Below are 18,602 nucleotides of genomic sequence, written 5' to 3'. Positions count from 1 at the left end.
GCAAGACAGAAAAGATCCTTGAATCCCTAGGCTCACATTCTACCTAGGGCAGGGGTTGTAGAGGGGTGTGCGGTGGGGGCTTGGGGCTGGTAGAGGAGTTTGGGAGAACAGACTGTAAATAAGTGAATAAACAAGTACAAAAAAATAACTAAGAATATGATAGAAGTAAATGCCGTGTAGATAATTCAGACAAGGTGCTGGCCTAGAGGATGTTAAGATGGCTAGTTTAGATTGGTCAGGAAAGCCTTCTTTAGGAGATAACAAGAATGAGACCTAAGTGACATAAGACAGCTAGTTTTTATTTGCTGATGTATTAGAGTGTAAGAGAAAGGAAGAAATCAAGGAAGATCTCTCCCTTTTTTTGGTCTTATAGCTGGTTAGCTAGTGGAGCCATTTCCTAAGATGGAGAAATCTGGGCGAGACGGATTAAGAATTCTGTCTTGGCTGTGTTATCTTTGAGATTTGTAAAGATCTCTAGGCAAATTGGATGTAGAAGTCCACAATTTCAGGAATATATCAGGACTGGAGTTACGGGGTAAGAGTTACTAGCTTTAGAAAGATTGGCCAAATACCAAACAGATATATGAGATATTGTTACTTTGTAAACACTTCTATAAACTTCATCTGCTTTAGCACCATGTGCATGAGTTTTTTTTAATTTGTAAAAGAAAAGTTACATTAAATACTAGTTCTTTTTTAACTCCAGTGAACTATTGATTCCTGCCAGTGAATTTAAGACTATCAGTCTTATGAAGGTAGTTAGTGGCAGAGTGCTTGTGTGGGGCGGTCTGGATTCAGAATACTCTAGAATAGGGGTTGGCAAATCCAGCCCGTGGGCCAAATCCAGCCTGCCATCTAATGTTGTAAAGTTTTATTGGCTTCCATACACTCTCATCTGTTTATCATCTATAGCTGCTTTTGCATTACAGTAGCAGAACTGAGTAGTCAGGATAGAGACTTGCATGGCCCACAAAGCCTAAAATATTTACTCTCTGGCCCTTTACAGAAAAAAAAATTTTGAAAAATTTGCTGACCTTTGCTTCAGAGTCCAGACCAGTACTGTCCAGTAGAACTTTGAGATGATGAGAATGTTCTCCATCTGCACTATCCTTATATCGAGGTAGTGTCTCCTAGCTGAGGAACTGGATTTCGAGTTTTACTGAATTATAATAAAAATAAATTTAACTTTAGCCACATGGTGGCTAGTGGCTACTATAGTGGACAGCACAGATCTAGCTGGCATGACACAAACAGGATGTTCAGAGCTGCTCTTCTGTTGGCAGTCCTGTCTCAAAGACTTGGCTTAGGGCACAGCGAGGAAGGCCAGAGCATGTGTTGGACACCAGCGACATGTGAGAAGCTTTCAGATGCACTATTTCACTAAAACCATTGATACAGGTAATAATGTTACCATTTTGCAGGTGAGGAAGATCAACTCAGGTGCAGTCTAACAAGTGACTGTTTTCAGTTGGAATCCATATCTTCCTGATTGTAAGGCTTTTACTACGTCAGGGTTTTCTGCGCCATCTCAGGATGTCTTTCATGACTGTGCGTCTGCTTTATGTTCTACCTCTTATTTTTCTGGAAGAGCATCTTTTTTGATAATCATCTCAAGACACAGGCCTTTTTACATGAGCAGATATAAGTGTTTTAGGGGCTAGTTGAAGTGAGGATGTTTTCAATTTCTTAGGCTAAGTTTACTTTAAAATTATTTAAATTTTACTTCTGTATATGTATCCAGTGGCTTCTGATAGAATACCATCTTATTTTTGTATTAGGAAATGCACTCACTATGCCCCAACTGGGTGATAATACATGGGTTGACTATTGAGATTGGATCAAGGTTACTCTTAAGTTTCTCATGAGAGGCAATAGTTGACAATTTACTCCCTTGGAGAGTGCCTCTTGCTGTTGGGAAATCCCTGTTGTTATATTTTCTGCGTTGGCTCAGAAATCCACAAGCTTAAAAGGGCACTGTTGATAATGATAAGCCCCAAATTTGTCCAGCGATCTCCCCTACTCCCCTAATCCATTGTACTTTAAGGGCAATATTTTCATTTAGCTGGACTTTTAATAGGGTGTTTAGACTCAGTTTTTGTTTTTCTGTTGTATAAAGCATAACAATAACAAATCTTAATAAGTAAACTATAAGAATTCCCGCTCTCCCCACTAAAAAAAAAAGAATTTCAGACAAATCTAGAAATAAGCATATGTGATTTAAATTCTTGGTTTCTACTTTCACTTTTCTCTTTCCTCTCTGCTCCTTCCCACAAATAATAAACACCATTGTGGAAAGCGGGCCTTTAAAGTAGTGTGAGGTTAATGAGAAATAATAATGATACAGTTGCTCCCTGGAAATCTTATTCTAGAAGAAGATTCAAAGCCACTTACAGAAATTATTTCCTAAAATAAAAATGATCATTAAAGCGTTGGTGATAATTATTAGCACTGGCAGAGTGAAATATTCTGTGATAACCTGTCTTCGGGTTTACTAGCAGTTTTTATATATGCTATCAGGCCATTGTGATTTCAAGTATCTCTTGATTATTAAAGAGGTAGGAGGAGTGAAGTAAAATGAGAGTCGGTTTGCTGAGATTTCGGAATACCTTTGTAACTTTATCAAACTGGTCTTTTTTTGTAATGAGATGGAGGGGACAAAATAATATAGTAACTTGAAGAGCTTAGAAGTTGTTTGAAAAATCTTGGTAGGAGAAGTTACATTAACGTTCATGTGGAAATTAATGAGAAGGCAACCTGGTAGCATATCATCCGAACAGATTATAAAATTTTGCATTTGCATATGGATTAATGTACAGGCCAGGGAGGCCTTGAAGCCACCCTCCTTCTTTTTTTAAATGTGCTGAAACATTTTTTTATTAAGCAGTTAATAACGTGTAAAGTCTAGTCTTGAAGGGAGACATCATGGGTATGAAATTGTCAAAAAAAAAGTTGTAATTGGCTTGACATTCCATTTGATGGGGCAGCAAAGTATAGAAAGAGGCTCAGAAGCTAGAAAGTCCCTAATTTTCTTATGGTCAACCTTTTTGCCAAAGGATTAATGCACTGTATCCCCATTTCAAAGAGGATCCTGATTAACAAGCAATAGTAACTAATCAGTGGTAATTGTTTTAATGAGCACCTACTATGTGATACTTGCCCCACTAGGCAATTTCACACTGGCTCTCTCTGTCGCTCTTGAGAACCAGGTGAAGCCACCCTCCCTTTTTATTTTGAAGTCTATTTTGTGTGTGTTCAGTTTTGTCAGAATCATGCAGCTTTGGCTCTGGTGACCTAATAATTTCTGTAATCAAATGTATTATAGCTGTTAGAGTACTCAGAGTAATTACTAATTGTACTTTTAAAAACAGGTTTATAATAAAAATGCTAATAGTTGTGTCAAATGGACATCAATATTGTCTTTTCCCAGGTGTGATCTTTCACACTTAAACTCTTCTATGATTTTTAATTGCTCAGTGCTAAGAGGATTTAGTTAATAGTTAAGGAATTGTATGAGGAACCTCACAGTGTGCAACTTATTTTAAAAAAATGAAGTCAGTGTTTACAGAGAAATACAAAAGTGAATCTATGTAAATACCATCTGTATTTGTGTGTATTCTCAGTGTATGTAGAGAGACCTAAAAAAGATATTGGGCAAATTGATAGTACTAAGTGGACATATATTTTGAACCACCAAGAAAACGGACTGAATCGTCAAGTGACTGGTGTGGTAATTGAAGTGATTGTTCACTAGATGGCGATAGACACCCTGAGATCATTAATCAATTAAGGATTTGATTCTGTGAACAATAATGAAGGCCCTGTAGTGACACAAATCTGTCCAAATTTTAGACTTTTATTAATTTTGAAACTGTTAGTAAAGGCTAACATTGGACCAAAGGATCGTAGTAGTCTAATCTAGTTAGTGTTTAAAATAATGATGGTTTTTGAATTGCAAGTTTTATGGGTAAGAACAATCATTTAATGTATCATAGCAAGTTAATTCTTCTATCAAATAGCTAAATTCACACTTCTGGCCATGGGGCTACAATACATGACTCCCTCGGTCACAGTATCAGTCTAATTTAAAGAGAATCGAAATGATTTTGATATATAATTTTGCCTCTTTGAATTTGTTGGGTTTTTTTTTTTTGAGGGATTTTAAATTTACTCTATACTTATAAGCATATTCATTGCATAATCCTTAGTGTAATGGTAATATTTGTCTTTATGGAATAATTAGTACTTATTGACGTTGGTATTGTTTTATTTCTCTACTATGTTATTTCTGTGCCCTTGAGAAAATGATTTTTGTTCTGGATTTCTGATTGCATTTTAAAGTGAACGTATGCTCTAGTATTTGAGTGTAAAGCCCATGTGTTTTCATTTTCTCACCCAGTAGGCTGAAATGAGTCTTTGCCAGCCTTCTTGCCAACCAGTTGCAGACTGCCTTACTTTCAGTTGTGTTCAGAGTTGAAATTTGTGTATTTAGAAAATGTATCCAAATCATTGCATGAAAACACTGCAGTCTGGGTAAACCTTGGAGTCTCTTGGTGATGTGCTACCTCCTGTCAGGAGCCCTTGGAAATAGTTGTGCGATGTGGAGGGGGCGGGCTTTAGCCTTTGTTGATGTCAGTGACAGAAGAGACTGAGTGAAGATGGCAAATCTTAAAAATAAGTGTTAAGGGAGTCTTTTATCTTTATCTGGAAATTTAAAAAATTAACTTTTCCAATTTTTTTCTTAAAAAAACCATTTAAAAAAATATTAAATGTAATAACATATTATAGAGACAAAAACCCTTTCCTCCCCGCCCTCGCTCATTTCCTTCTCTTCTTCGTCAGAGGTAACTGCTCCCTCAAAGTTGGTTTTGTCCTCTTGCTCATGGTTTTTGCTTTTACAATAAACGTGTGCCTATACATGTACTGTACTAAAAATGTTTACCATTTTTGCATCATGATATACATGTTTTTTTTGCAGTTTGCCAAAACCAAAAACAAAAAGTAAGGGGAAAACCCTGTCTATATACAGCATTTTAAGTGTATCCATGTTGATACATTTTTAGATTTGATTTTTCATGTTGCCTATTGCATAATATTTCAGTGAATAAATTTAGCACAGTGTGTTTTTATTCTCCCATTGTCCACATTTTTAGGTTTCCAAATTTTCACTTGTGTTTTGCTGTTACAGACGATGCTGCAGTACACAGTGCCACATGTGCAAGAGTTTCTCTAGGGTATTACTAGGGGCGGAATTTGTACATCCACAAGAAGTATATGACATTTTATTGATAAGACCAATTATTTAATTTAACATAGCAAGCTAATTCTTTCAAATACGTAAATTTATATCCATGGTCATGGGGCTACAATGCATGACTCCCTCAATCACAGTATCAGGGGTTAATTTAAAAATTAGTGAGAAATGATTTTAATATACCATTTTGTCTCTTTGAATTTTTCTGTCGAGGGGTTTTAAACTTACTCTATCCTTGTAAACATACTTGTATAATACTTAGTGTTCCACATTCTTGTTTGCACTTGTTATCGGAATTTTTAATTTTTGCCGATCTCCTGTGTGAAATGACATCTCATTGTTATTTTAATTTGAATTTTCCTAAGTATTAGTTGAGCATCTTTTTATGTGTTTTAACGCTTCAGTATTCTTGCGTGAATTGCATGTATGTCCATATGTGTCCATATGTGTCCATATGTGTAGTATTTTGTTGGGCTGTATGTTGCTTAGTATTTCTTAGATATTCAAAGTCTAATCCTCTTTTCATCATGTATTGCATATATCTTTTAATCTGTGGCTTATTCTTTAACTTTATCTGTGGTCTTTTATTGTGCAGAAGTTTTTTATTTTAATGCCAAATATTTGATTTTCCCCCCTGTATATACTATATGTTTTTTTTTCTTAAATCTTTTCCTCCTCCAATGATATAGACATTCTCCTTTATTTTCTTCTAAAAGTTGCAAAGTTTGTTTTCTTATTAATTCTCCTGGGAATTATTTTTAGGGGTGGTATGTATAAGTTAGAGATCGAATCGTATTTGTCTGTCTGCTTCCTTGCGGAGCTGTTGAACCTGTTCCTCTATTCTGGGGGTTGACAAACTATGACCTACCAGCTAACTCTTGTCCATTGCCTGTTTTTTGTAAATAAAATTTTATTGAGACACAGCCACACTCATTTATTTATGGCTGCATTTGTGCTGTGTTGCAATGGTAGAGTTGATTAGTGGCCACAGAGACTGAATGACCTGCAAAGCCTAAAATATGTACTTTCTGGCCCTTTATAGAAAAGGTTCATGGGCCAGAGTCATGTGTAGTAAAAAAGCCTCTCGTTTCTAATAGCTTTAATCATAGTAGGTGAAAATGGAAGAAATTACACTAAAGTTGTAAGAAGGAAGGAAAACATCTTTTGGATATCTAAAAAATATGTAGATTTTGAAGTTTTATTTGTTCTTAGCCTGCCATATGAGAAGTTCTCGCAACGCAAGTAGAGCAAAAGGAAGGTCTAAGTCCTCCAACGCTGTATGCGACACTTTATGTGTCTGTGCATCTGTGTACTTTGAGTGGTGGGGAAGAGAACACATAGCGTTTAAGAGATTCTCAGAGGGGACCGTGATGAAGGAATGGTAAAGAACTGCTGATTTTTTATATTTCATCTCTGCCCTCTTCTGTAGGTTGAGGGAAAACTTCAGCCTTGAAAATGTTTGCTTTTATCACCTAAAACACGGCAATGTGAAGAGTTTTCTTGCTAGACCAGACCCATGGAAACTGTGTGGGTGGTAGGAGGGAATAGTTCTGATTCTGTTCTCTGAATTTTAATAGCCACCATTAAGACTACTTTTAACTTCAGCTGACCTACTAACATTTTGATTTTTTTTAATATGAGAAGAGAATTTCATTTCAGGCTGAAATGTAGGCTTAATATATTTTGGCAGAATGTAGTTTATGTTTAAAAAAAAAAAAAGCAATATCCTTTTTCAGTGATCACAGATTACTTCTCACTTTTGAAGTTTGTGTTGTAAAATTCTAAGCCAGAGAAGTTATTTTATTCCCTTTTTATAGCTGAGTTTCAGGGATGTTTGAGCCCTAAATTTTTTACAGTTCAACACTGCTAACACATACTGTTCAGTTTTAATTCACATCTAATTCAGAATTTGTGGTAATTCACATGGAATGAGTTGAAATTCTTCCTAGTAGAATTTGTTTTCTGGGACAGTTTTTCTTATTGAGTTATAGTTGACATATAACATTTTATTGGTTTCAGGTGTACAACATAATGATTTGATATTTGTATACACCGTGAAATTATCACCACAATAATTCTAGTTACCATTCATTACCATACTTTATAGTACATATTAAGTTATTTTTGAGCCCAGGTTCTTTTCATATACCTTTAAATTCTATAGAAACACCTATTTCCAGTCAAGTAAGTGGCATCTTAGCTGTAGAGCATGCATATTAATGGACTTTTTCTTATTAGCATCTACATTTACTTGTCCATTTGTATGTTTTCTGAAAATTGATGGAAGTCCTGTTGGTAAATGGAAAAATAAGAGGAAGCACCAATTTGGGAATACCGTATGAAAATCCAGTGCAAATTATGATAATATAGATATTCAGTAATTTGAGAGAAATGTGATGGCCAAAAAATTCAAGTATATAGAATAATTTATGCTTTATTAATACAGTGTTGCATCTGTTGAGATAAATAAGTGGGTTACACTTAGGCTTGCTTTGAATTATTCTATATACTTGAAAACACTGGCATAATATTTGTTTTAAAATAGCCCAAACTTTTGACATTTAAAAATAAGTTCAGAATGACTTTATCCTTCTTAATAGTTGGAAACTAGCACCTCCAAGGTGCCTGGTCTCTTTCGGGGTTTGGAGATCGCAAGATACAGGTTTAGGAGGCCCCAAGGTGACTGATGTTAGAGATGGCTGGTAAGAGAGACACTAGGTCAAGTCCTGCTGGTGAAATGAGCTGGAATCTGTGACTATAAGAGAAGAAAGTTTCAACAAGGAGTTATTTATCTACTTTCTTATTTACCCATTTGCATTTCCTTAAATTTTGGAATGGTCGCATCATATTTGTCTTACCTGAGCTTTGGGGAATCCAGGGAAGGGTCCACTAGCCCTGAAAATGCAAGTCTTTGTCAAGAAGGAGCATCCCACACCCCTCTTACACACACCGAACCCCCAGGTGTCAGTGCCAATAACAGGCCATCCTGGGGCTGTGGGCTGGCATCCCCTGTCTTTTAGAATCTTGGTGCTAACCTCAAAAGTGCCAGCATTTATTTTGTTGAGGAAAGTGGAATTTCCTTATTCTCAATCTAAATTAGAGCCTTTAAAAACCCACACATTGGAGTTTTTATGCCTAGATTTCGGAATGGGTGCACACACTTGTATGAATACTTAAAATTTTTTCTCTCTATTAACAAAACAAAAGCCTACAGCTTCAAATTGTTTCTGTATTCTCTGATCTTCACTTCCGTTCAGTTTGTCAGGGATCACGCACCCATTTTGCTGTTCCACCTAGCATCGCGTCCTGTGCTACACAGGTGATGCTTGTTCGCCTTAACTCCAGGATCACGCTGACCTAGTAGTTTCTGCAGTTATATATGGCTGGGTATGGAGGAGATGCGCTTTTAAAAAGAGGATCTTGATATTTAAGCTTATTTTAAGTTTATAAGAATGACCTGGATCCTCAGAACAAGCATAAGGATACTTGGTACATTCTTACTAGGCACTCTCATTTGGGAAGGCAAGGACAGTATTTTTGCCTCAATATTTTGCCCATTTAATTATTGAAACCTCTGGGAATGTGGCTAAGGATGAGATAAATCCTATCAGACTGACCTTGTGTCAGCACCGTTGATCTCTGCTGAGACAGATTAAGTACTCCGACTCAGATAACAAAAACTGAGTCCTGGAAATCTCTTTCTTTTTTCCCAGCCTTCGCCAGAATGAGTGACTTTCTCTTAATCCAAACTTATCCCTCTTTCTACATATGTGAACATTTTATATAAACCTGTTGTGGTATATGTTTTTCTTTTTCCCAAGCCACGTGTTTTTTGACAGGTGTTCTAAAGCTCCTTGCTTTGGCAGTGAACCAAGATGACAGAGCAGTAATGATTTCGAAAGTGCCATTCCCTCCTTGTTAAGAGACAAAAAGAAAAGTGTGAATTTATTAACCACTATTCATCAGTGGCATAGAAATTGGCATAAGGTTTAATTGTCTGGCTCTACCGTCAGTCTGCATAGGTAATTTCCTGGCTAACACTGCTCATATAACTTTACTTTTTTCTCTCACATCCTTTTTTCTCCTCTCTTCACAAATTGCAGATATAGATGTATTGAAAAGAAGGGATCACTAGAAAACCAAAATATTGACCTTTTTTACTTTTATTTTATTTTTTTCTTTCTTTCCTCATCTGCCCAGGTAATAGATTTATGGGTGATATGGTCGTACTTGGCAACCTTGCAGATCCCCCATCCTCCAAATGGGTCACCTGCCCCGGTGTTTGAATATGATGGTACAAGATGTCACCACACTGTCACTTTAGCCACTTCGGACACATTTATTGCTAATTGGAAGGACCTGCTTTCGGCAGCCCGCTCCGTCTGGTGGCTTGAGCATACTTTCCACACCAATACAGTCTGGCCCTTTAAAGACACATCCATCTCAAATTTAAAAACAAAACAAGCTGTTTGGGGTTATTATGGCTCAGGACTGGTTAACCGAGGGACGACTAATGGAATTAGTGCCTTCTGTTTGTGTATCATTTCAGTAGGCAGCATGAGCCTGTGTCAATTTGCCATATCATAAATACTGTGTTAAATTACAGTGAGCCGAGTTTGGTAAGTCGTGGGAGTTTTGGAAGGTGGGGAGAAGAATGGCTTTATGTATGTGTGTATGTGTTAAGAAGCTGTTTGATTTTAAGCCAGGGATTCCTGAGCACTGCAGTCATCGTTTTAGACATCTTGTACCTACTTTGAAATTGAGTGCTAGTGTTGGGTCGTACAGCTGTCCTCGTTGCCTTTTATTATTAATTTTTGTGGTCGAATTGGCTTGTGTCCCTTTTAAACTTGAATATATTCGAGTCTCAAAGTTTTAAATTATTCTTTGAAATTTCCCTCCCTCTTTTAAAACACAAAATGAAGTAAAATATAACTAAAGTGAATCTCTACTTGCATTTTTAAGAGAACGACAGAGCATGAGTGATTTCCAGAAATGGTTTATGTGCAGTATTTGGAATTACTAATTCTTTTTTGCAGGTTTGGGTTTAGTTTGCTATTACCTATTTTTATTGGCTTTGATTTACATTTAACAACAGGTTTGTTATTTTGAGGCTAGTGATGAGATTTTTTTTTTTTTTTTGCCTCAGGGCTGAGAGTTGAATGGGGACGGGTTGTAGAGCAGAAATAATAGGTTTCTGTCATAATTTGGAGTGTCAGACATTTGGCTATGTTTGTTTCGGGGGCTTTTCACCCCTGCTGACTTAACCACAGACGATATTTTCAGCCCTGTGCAGGAGGGTAGTGTGCCCTCCAAAGGCGGGGAGGAGGAGGACTGAGGAGGGGGCGCTGGGGAAAGGAATAGGCTCCCGGGCTATTAATAATGTGCATTGTTCTCAGGCCACATGTAACATTTCTGCGCTCTGGCCAACAGGGCAGGGCATATTTTCTATTTAAGTTGGACTGCATGGCATGATGTGATGGACAGCTGATAACTGAATCATAGGAGAAAATCTGGGTATTTCTTCTTTAGTGGTGTCCTGACAGGGCAGAAAAATAACCTATCTTCAGAAGATTGGCCGAGAGCAGGTGAATGTATTTAATTCAATTACCTATTCTTGCCTCATAGCCAGAAATTCTTCAAGTAATACCTGCTGAGTGTGTGGAGGGAAAGGGAGACAAATGACATTGCTTGTGACCTGAAGGCTTGAGACGAAAGCGTTAGGGGACGATTCCAATAAAACTAGAGCTAGAGCTTGGGAGGCCAAACTCACGATTACTTAGTAGTAAACAAGAGAAAGGCTCTTTAGTAGGTGCACAAAACACGCGTGAAAGCATGAGTAAGTGCTGGAGAAAACCCGGACTGGAAACCAAGGGTGCCACGCTCACCTGCTTGGGCTCGTTTGCTTTGTATGGCTTTGAATAAGTCTGTCATTCCGACCCTCTGTGTTTTCATTTGTCAGAGGGCGTTAGGTGACAGTGATTACTGTCGAGCCCAGTTACAGAGCACCTTAACATAGGGAAGCCCATATACTGTGTTTCTCCTGACAACCCAGAGGAAGCACACGTGTGAGGTGCCAGCCCCCAGGCGTCAGGCATGGTGTTGGTGTGTTGGAGAAAACAGTGGTACATTTAAGTATTCAGCGACCTTGTCCTCATGGAGTTTTCAGTCTGGTAGGTGACAGCCATTAAACAAATAGATGAATAATCATGCCTGAATTCTGAAAGAAAGTAAGTGCTAAGAAAAGGAACCAGAATTTCTGAGTAGCTGATAACAAGGACTCTATGAAGAATCGAAACACCTAGACTGAAGAGTCAGAGGTTTACTGAACCAGTGACACTGGAGCCGAGATCTGAAAAGTGTGCGCTGGAATCAGCTAGAGGGCTGCAGGGTTAAGCATCCCACGGTGAGGGAGGCCGTGGGCAGAGGTCTTGTGGTAGGTGCAAGTGTTACATGGTCAAGGAACTGAGGGAAGTCCGCTGTACCCGGAGTGTAGAAAGGAAGGAGAAAGTGATGGGAGGTGAGGCTGGAGAGGTGGCCAGGACACACCATGCAGGCAACGCCGAGCAAGAAGTAGACATTAGCAGGTTCTATGTGGCGGGGGAGCGATTGGCTCCCATTTGCGTTTGAGAAGATCATTCTGGCTGAGTGAATTGGAGAGGTCAGAGTAGGCGACAGGAATGAATTAGTAGGCTCTTATTAAAATATTCCAGGCAAGCGATGGCGGTAGCTTGGCTGGTGTGATAGCTGTCAGGGGAGGGAGGATAACAGACATGAGAGAGATGTAAGAGGAAAAAAGTTAGCGAAACCTGATGATGGGTTGGATAGGGTTTAGGATGTGGAAGATGTCAAGGACAGCTCCTGTCAGACTTGTGCAGGTAGAAGGATGGGGTGCCCTTCACTGAGGTGAAGAGCGCTGGAAGATGACTGGGTTTAGGGCCGGGGGAAGGGAAGATGAGCAGTTTGATTTTTGGACATGTTAATTTTGAGGTGGCAGGGTATAAGTTTGGGAGTCATCGGTGTATTGAGTTAAAATTAAGCCATGGGCTTGGCTGAGATTACTTTGGGAAAGAGGAGAGAGGGGAAAGAGAAGTGGGTGTGGGCCCCAGTATGAAGGATTCCCCAGCGTGAATGGCTTGGTGGAGGACGACGAACCTAAAAAGTTGGCTGTAGAAGAGCAGCCAGAGGAAGAGAAAGGTAGGAACAAGTGTGAAAGCCAGTGAAGAGTGTTTCGGGGTGACTTTCAGGAAGAGGCACTGAGGATAGTTTTGAAAAATTTCCATTGGATTTTGGAACATGAAGGTGATTGTTGACTTCAGTTGGTGCTCTTTGAGCGCAGTGATGGTGGTGAGGCAGGATTGTTGTAGGTAGGTATTCTCCCCAGTTTCTATAGATGAGGGATTTGAGGCCTGGAGAGTAGCTTGTAAAACACCTCAACTAACTGGCAGGCCTGGGGGCCTCACGCTTCCTGCTCTCACTGGTCTCCTTACCACCCCTAACCCACTGGCTTCCCAGGTAAGTCCCAGGGGATCGCTGCCCACCTCTGCTTCTCCCTGAGCTGGCAACTCACTGACCGGTTACTTAATCTCAAAGCCTCAGCTTCTTGGTTTTTAGTAATGGTCACTACCCAACAGAGTTGATGGCAGAATTAAATGAGATAAGGTATGTTAACGCCTTGATGTAGTCATATTAAGCACTCAGTAAATGTTAGCCGAAAACTAAACACCTTGTGCTGTTATGTCTGCCCTCTCTTCAGAGCCTCTCTTAACCCCATCTACACTTTTCTTTTACTTGAATACTTAACAGTCTACCCTAATAAGGCCGATTTGTATGCTATTTGCCAAATTATTTTCTACTTTGCCATTTCTTCTGCATTTCCTGCCTTCGTCCACCTACACTAATTTCTGTGCTGTCTTTTCATCTTCCTGGAAACGCACTTTCCCTGATTGATTTAACCTGACCATCCTTACTCTCTAACTTAATGACCTCAGCTTATATTTACATTCATTTACTCTGAGTTTGATGTTCATGAGTTTGATAAGTTTGTTCATTCATTTTCACTAAATAGATTTGGGGGCCTGGAGTATTCTTCAGTGTCCTGTAGCAGCATCTAGTAGTGGACACGAAGTGGCAGACACATTTTTTAAATAATATTTAAGAAATAGTTGTCTTTCTTCTCACTTCTTACCTCAGTCCTAATATCCGGTTATCAGTAAGTCCTGCCAACCTTCCCTTCCATCCATTTCTCTCCAGTGCCCCTACTTAGTTCAAACCACCATCATCTCTGGCCTGGATCGCCACAGCCCCGCTTTGGTTTCTGCCTTCTACGCTTGCCCCCTCTAATCCATTCTCTACACAGCAGGCAATTTATACTTTTAACATGTGATTGCATCACGTCATTTCCAGCGGCATCCTGTCTCAGTTCATCTCGGCCTCTCAGGTCTCCTATGTGATACTGACCTGCTGTCCCTGATCCCTGCTTTGGTCCAGCTCCACGGGGGACCGTTTCCTTTTCATTCTGCTCACAGGTTTGGTTCTGTCCCTCCATGGGCGTCCGGGCTCCGCTGACTGGAACCACTTCCCCAGGCTTGGTGCGGGCTTGCGTTTCTCTCTCTCTCCAGGTCTCAGCTCATATGGCACCATCTTGGCGAGGCCTTCCCTGACTCCTCTACCCAAGTAGGTGCATCTACCCCACCTCCACCTCTCATTTTTAAATTAAAATTTTTTTTTCTTTTTTTTCTCCATTATTTTTATAGGGTAAAGTAACATGTCCATGTAGCCACCTCCCAGAACCCTAATACATGTTAAGATTTTGTCGTAACTGCTTCAGATTTTCTTTAAAAAAAAAAAGAAAGCCTTACAGATAGTAAATGTCCTCTATATGCCCTTCCCCACTCTCTTCCTTCCCGCTCCAGAGGCAGCTCCTGTTGTGAAGTTGATATGTATTTTTCCTTTTTGTATACTTTTCTTACCTATGAATGTGCCCATTGAATTTATATAAATGTTCTTCATATTTGGTTTACAACTTGCTTTTTCTCCCCAACATTATATTTTTGAACTATATTCATGTCGATACATAGAGATGATCTGATTATTCCATTCCAACTGCTCTAGTGTTCTGTCATATGAACATTCTACAACTTATTTCTCCATTTCTCTAGCGATGGTCATTTAAGTTGCTGTCAGTATTTCCTTATTATGAAAAGTAGACTTCCCTGTTCCTGTCTCTGCACACGCGTGCGAGAGTTTCTCTATTGTGATCTTTTCTTGCTCAGCCCCCTGTTTTGTTCCCATTTTGTACTCAATGACTTATTTCTTTGCGTGTCTATGTTCATCTTTTGTAAACTATGAGCTCTGTTAGTGTAGGGAGTTTACTTTACTCAACCCCACACATACAGCACCAAGCATGGACCTTGGCACGTATTAGGTGCTTGGTTGATATTTGTTGCAGTGATTCAGCTACTTGCTTTTCAGCTGTCTTGTATACTTCATCCCTTTGCTGTTTGAACTTTGGCTTTCAGATTTTTGAAGAAAGGCGAAGATTGATGAAATCAGTTGCCAGATCCTTTTGAGTTGTGAGTGCGGGCGATTAGGTGAATCTGGCATGGAAAGGAGCTAAAGAGAAACAAAGTTTAAAATAACTCGCTTTGGTTTAAACTCTTTTTCATTTGAAATTTGGAGGTGAAGGATGACTTGGAGTCACATGGACTAGTTTTGATTATTAAAGGAGCTGGTTGATCAGCTGTGGTTTCCTTCTACATCTGTAGCATTATTTATAAATACAGAATTTTGAAGGAGTGAGGGGATTTTTTATTTATTTCCTAAAATCATTTTATTTGAAAATTAGAAAATAAAGAACTACTATCCATTCGTCTACTTATTTTTGGAGTGGGACTTGTGGTTGCCATAGGAGACATAGGCCATAGATAAAGAGACATGAGAGGAAATAGGACTGTTGATCTTTGAAGCATAATTAGTTAAATCAATCAATTAAAAAACAATTCTCGTTTTTCTTAGAGTTCATCAAATCAGTGCGTGTGTTCTGTGCTGTTTGGCTTTTCGAAACTGTTAAATGTTTCCTTACCATCACAGACTTCATGTTTAACTGTTTGATGCTCACATGCTGAATTCACGTGTAGAGAGGCAAGACTGGTTCGTAGGAACAAACAGGTTGGTCTGCACCCTGTGCTATCCTTAAACAGACGCTGCTGCTTTAATCACACTTGGGCCTTGTTTCTGGTGCAGGGTATCTCATTTTGTCCTTTAGGAGCCTGTGCAAACTATTTGCTGATAAATTGAATCACTGTAAACTATATTTGGAGATATCCGTTAGAGGGGAATAATACAGCTATAGTTAAGCCCTATGCTAATATCTCCTAATTTATTTTTCAGTTTAGTGTGTATTGGTTCTCCCCTCCTCTACTCAGTTCATTGCGGCACGTGCGACTAGCCCTCGATGTGAGTAACAATTATTATGAACTTCCTAAGAGAATTAGGATCTGGTCTCACTTTCTTCTCTGTGAGTCAATAGTAAATGATTAGATACACAGTTCGGTTAGGGATAGTAACGATAACTAAGATACATTAAGCATTTAATGCCAGACACTGTTCTAAGCACTTTATGTTAACAGTAAAACCCTACTACAACATAGAGGCTGAATTTAAAAAAAAAAAAAAGTTTTTCCACTCGCATAAAATGTAGGAGTCATGTTATTGTGAGGTTTATGAAAAACAGTGTTTTTCAATTTGTTTCTAGTGACTGTATGTGTGGGGTGGCGTGGAAGAGAAAATGTTTTCATTTATTAGCTGTATAGAAATGTACTGAACTGAGAAAATCTAAATGGTCATGAGCCTGGTTATTTCCTAACATCCTTCCTGCTCTTCATCCACCCCCTCGATCAAAGCTTTAGCCCGTTGCCGTAAATGGGGGCTGGGAGCCAATCCTCAGTTGAGTTAGATCTAAATTTGCCTGATTGTGAGACAAGTTAGTGTGGGGTTTTATGCTATGATTTCCATATTATAGATGAGAGAACTGAAGTATGGAGATTGTCAGTAACTTGCCCAAGGGCCAGGGAATCACAGAGCCGTAATTCAAATCCAGGCAGCTTGAGCATTCTTACCTGGCCTACGTTGCCTGTGCTTTTTGAAAGTGTGTCTGTGTAGCAGACATCATGAGATACGAGAAAAGTGTTATATCTTCTCACTCCTTGGAGCCAGTTTTTTTTGAAAAGATGTGTACCATTTAGCATGTATCATTCAGGGTTATGCAGTATTTGTTGCCACCTTATAGATTTTCGAAGAGTGTTGATTCTTTCTTTTTACTTTAGTCTTTTGACACAGTGATAAGGGAATTTGGTCATAATTAACGTGGCCCTAGAAGTGGAATGCTCAAGGAAGAGGGTGGGATGATGAAGGAGGAGTGGAAAGACAGGGATGAGGAGGAATACTTCCTTCTGTCCCTTGTATTTTGCGATGAGTACATGGAGGTGGTGCTGTCCACCACAGCTGAAACCGAGATGCTTCTGGAGCTTGTCTTTGCGTAGTTTGCCTATGGCGCTCTCACCGCTTGTTATAATGGGGAAGGTCGTAGAGTGTTTGCCATAAGCAGAATAAACAAATAGATCTAGAAAATGTATTCAGTAATCTTTGCTTGATGAGCAGAAGCTAGCGGTTGTTTAAAACAAATGAAGGGGATAAAAACTCCCCTAACTTTTATTTACCAATCAGATTGCAAAGGAAAAAAATAGCCTATTTTTAGACCGAGGCTCCAATTATGCTAAGCCTTGAAGATAATGAAACAGTCTGACACAAAAGAGTGCGGTGACGCAAGTTTGTGTGGTGAAATTCCAAGACATTCACTGACTTTTTAGGATTCTGCACAGTGAATATTAAGCTCCTAAAGTGTTTGTTGCCCAGAAACAGTGCTTTATTCTTTTATATGCAGTGTAATGAAGTGAACCTGTGTCGTAATTTGTTTTTAGCAAGGAAAAGGGAGAATTAGCGCATATCATCAATCCCTGCATCCTATCCTTGGCCTCGTGTGTCCTTTTTATTTGCCGCAGCCACCAAGTCATGCTATTTCTAACACTGCACATTGCCTCCTGTTTTAGTAACTCTAATTTTTCTTCATGTTCTACACAATGAGTTTCCCGTTTTTCAATTAATTTTATGTTGTAGGTTTGGCAGAATTTGGAGGTTTTTAAAAAATCCTGCCCCTCTTCATTCTGCGTAAGCATTACCCTTAGCTCTTCGGCTTCTTTCTTAATGATGTCAGATGCCATCTTTCCATGGAACTAATTAGTTTGGGGGATTTAAGTGAAATGTGTGCCAGTCCCGGGCTTCATTGGCTGGGCTACTGAGAGTTGGCTCTTGGTGTTCTCCAGTCTCACGTTGTCTTTCCACACACAGGTTTGGTAATGGGCTTCTGGGTTTTCGTTCTGCCGCCTGTAGTTGTCCTCCTGAAAATGAAGCTGGGTGCTCGATGCTCATGTGATGCGAAGTATAAAGCTCCCTTCTAAGGCAACATGTTTTCTTACTCCCTGAATCCTAAGGCTGCTTCCTGAGTCCTGGGTCCTAAGGCTACTTCTTGGAGTCAGGAGCTCTGCCATCTTCCGTTTAGCCTCAGAGTTTTCTTTTTCAAAGTGATCACCAGAAGAACTAAATGTGGAAAAGCAGAATGAAAGGCCTGTCAAGCCTAAGAAGCCCAAGTTGCAAGCTTCTGATATTAGTGGTTTGTGGAAGGATTTGATGAAGTGGGGAGGGAATGGGTTGCGAAGGAGATAAAAGAAATCCTCATTAGATTCAGACCGAAGTGCATTGGCGTGACCCGCAGAATAGCTCAAAACAAAATAGCAATCAAGCAATTGATATGGACAGCCTGGTTGGATCATTTGGAAGCTTGGAAGTGTCGCTGGCTGGATGCATGCTATCCACATACAGTACTTACTCTATTTCATTTAATCTCCCACAACCCTGTGGGGAGGGGACATTATCCCTTTTCACTCATGAGGAAAAAGTCTCAAAGGGATTAAGTAAATCACCAAGGTTTCTTTACTTGTAAGTGGCTAAAGGAATATGGCTTTTTACATCTGTGTCACTCTTCTGAAATACAGGAAACGCAGACATCAACAGTATTTACCTTCTTAAGCTTGGTAAATAAAATACTGGGTGGTCCAACTCCCGAAAAGGCTGTAATAGCTTTGTCGTTACTGTACTTCAATAGAGGATTCTTTCTTAAAAGTGTAGATGGGCCAAATTCAGTTCGGTTATCTGGCCTACTATGTGTGAGGTGCAGTGTAAGTCCTGAGAATACCAGGGTGAGTAAGGTTGTCATCGCTGATCATAGTCTTTGAGT

At 39.3% G+C, this 18,602-nt stretch overlaps 1 protein-coding gene across 1 annotated transcript in view; it reads left to right on the top strand.

Moving 5' to 3' along the window:
• Positions 1 to 18,602, top strand: part of POLA1 (DNA polymerase alpha 1, catalytic subunit) — a 280,205-nt gene that overhangs the window by 53,414 nt on the left and 208,189 nt on the right. The window contains exons 24-25 of the mRNA XM_039872470.1: positions 2,093 to 2,097; positions 13,282 to 13,361. Coding sequence (XP_039728404.1) covers positions 2,093 to 2,097; positions 13,282 to 13,361 — 85 coding nt within the window. The remainder of the gene's footprint in view (positions 1 to 2,092; positions 2,098 to 13,281; positions 13,362 to 18,602) is intronic.

This window comes from Pteropus medius, unplaced genomic scaffold (genome assembly GCF_902729225.1).
Source record: "Pteropus medius unplaced genomic scaffold, Ma_sr-lr_union100, whole genome shotgun sequence".
Classification (NCBI taxonomy): Eukaryota; Metazoa; Chordata; class Mammalia; order Chiroptera; family Pteropodidae; genus Pteropus; species Pteropus medius.
The sequence above is the reverse complement of the archived record's forward strand: the minus strand, read 5'-3'. Positions and strand labels throughout refer to the sequence as shown.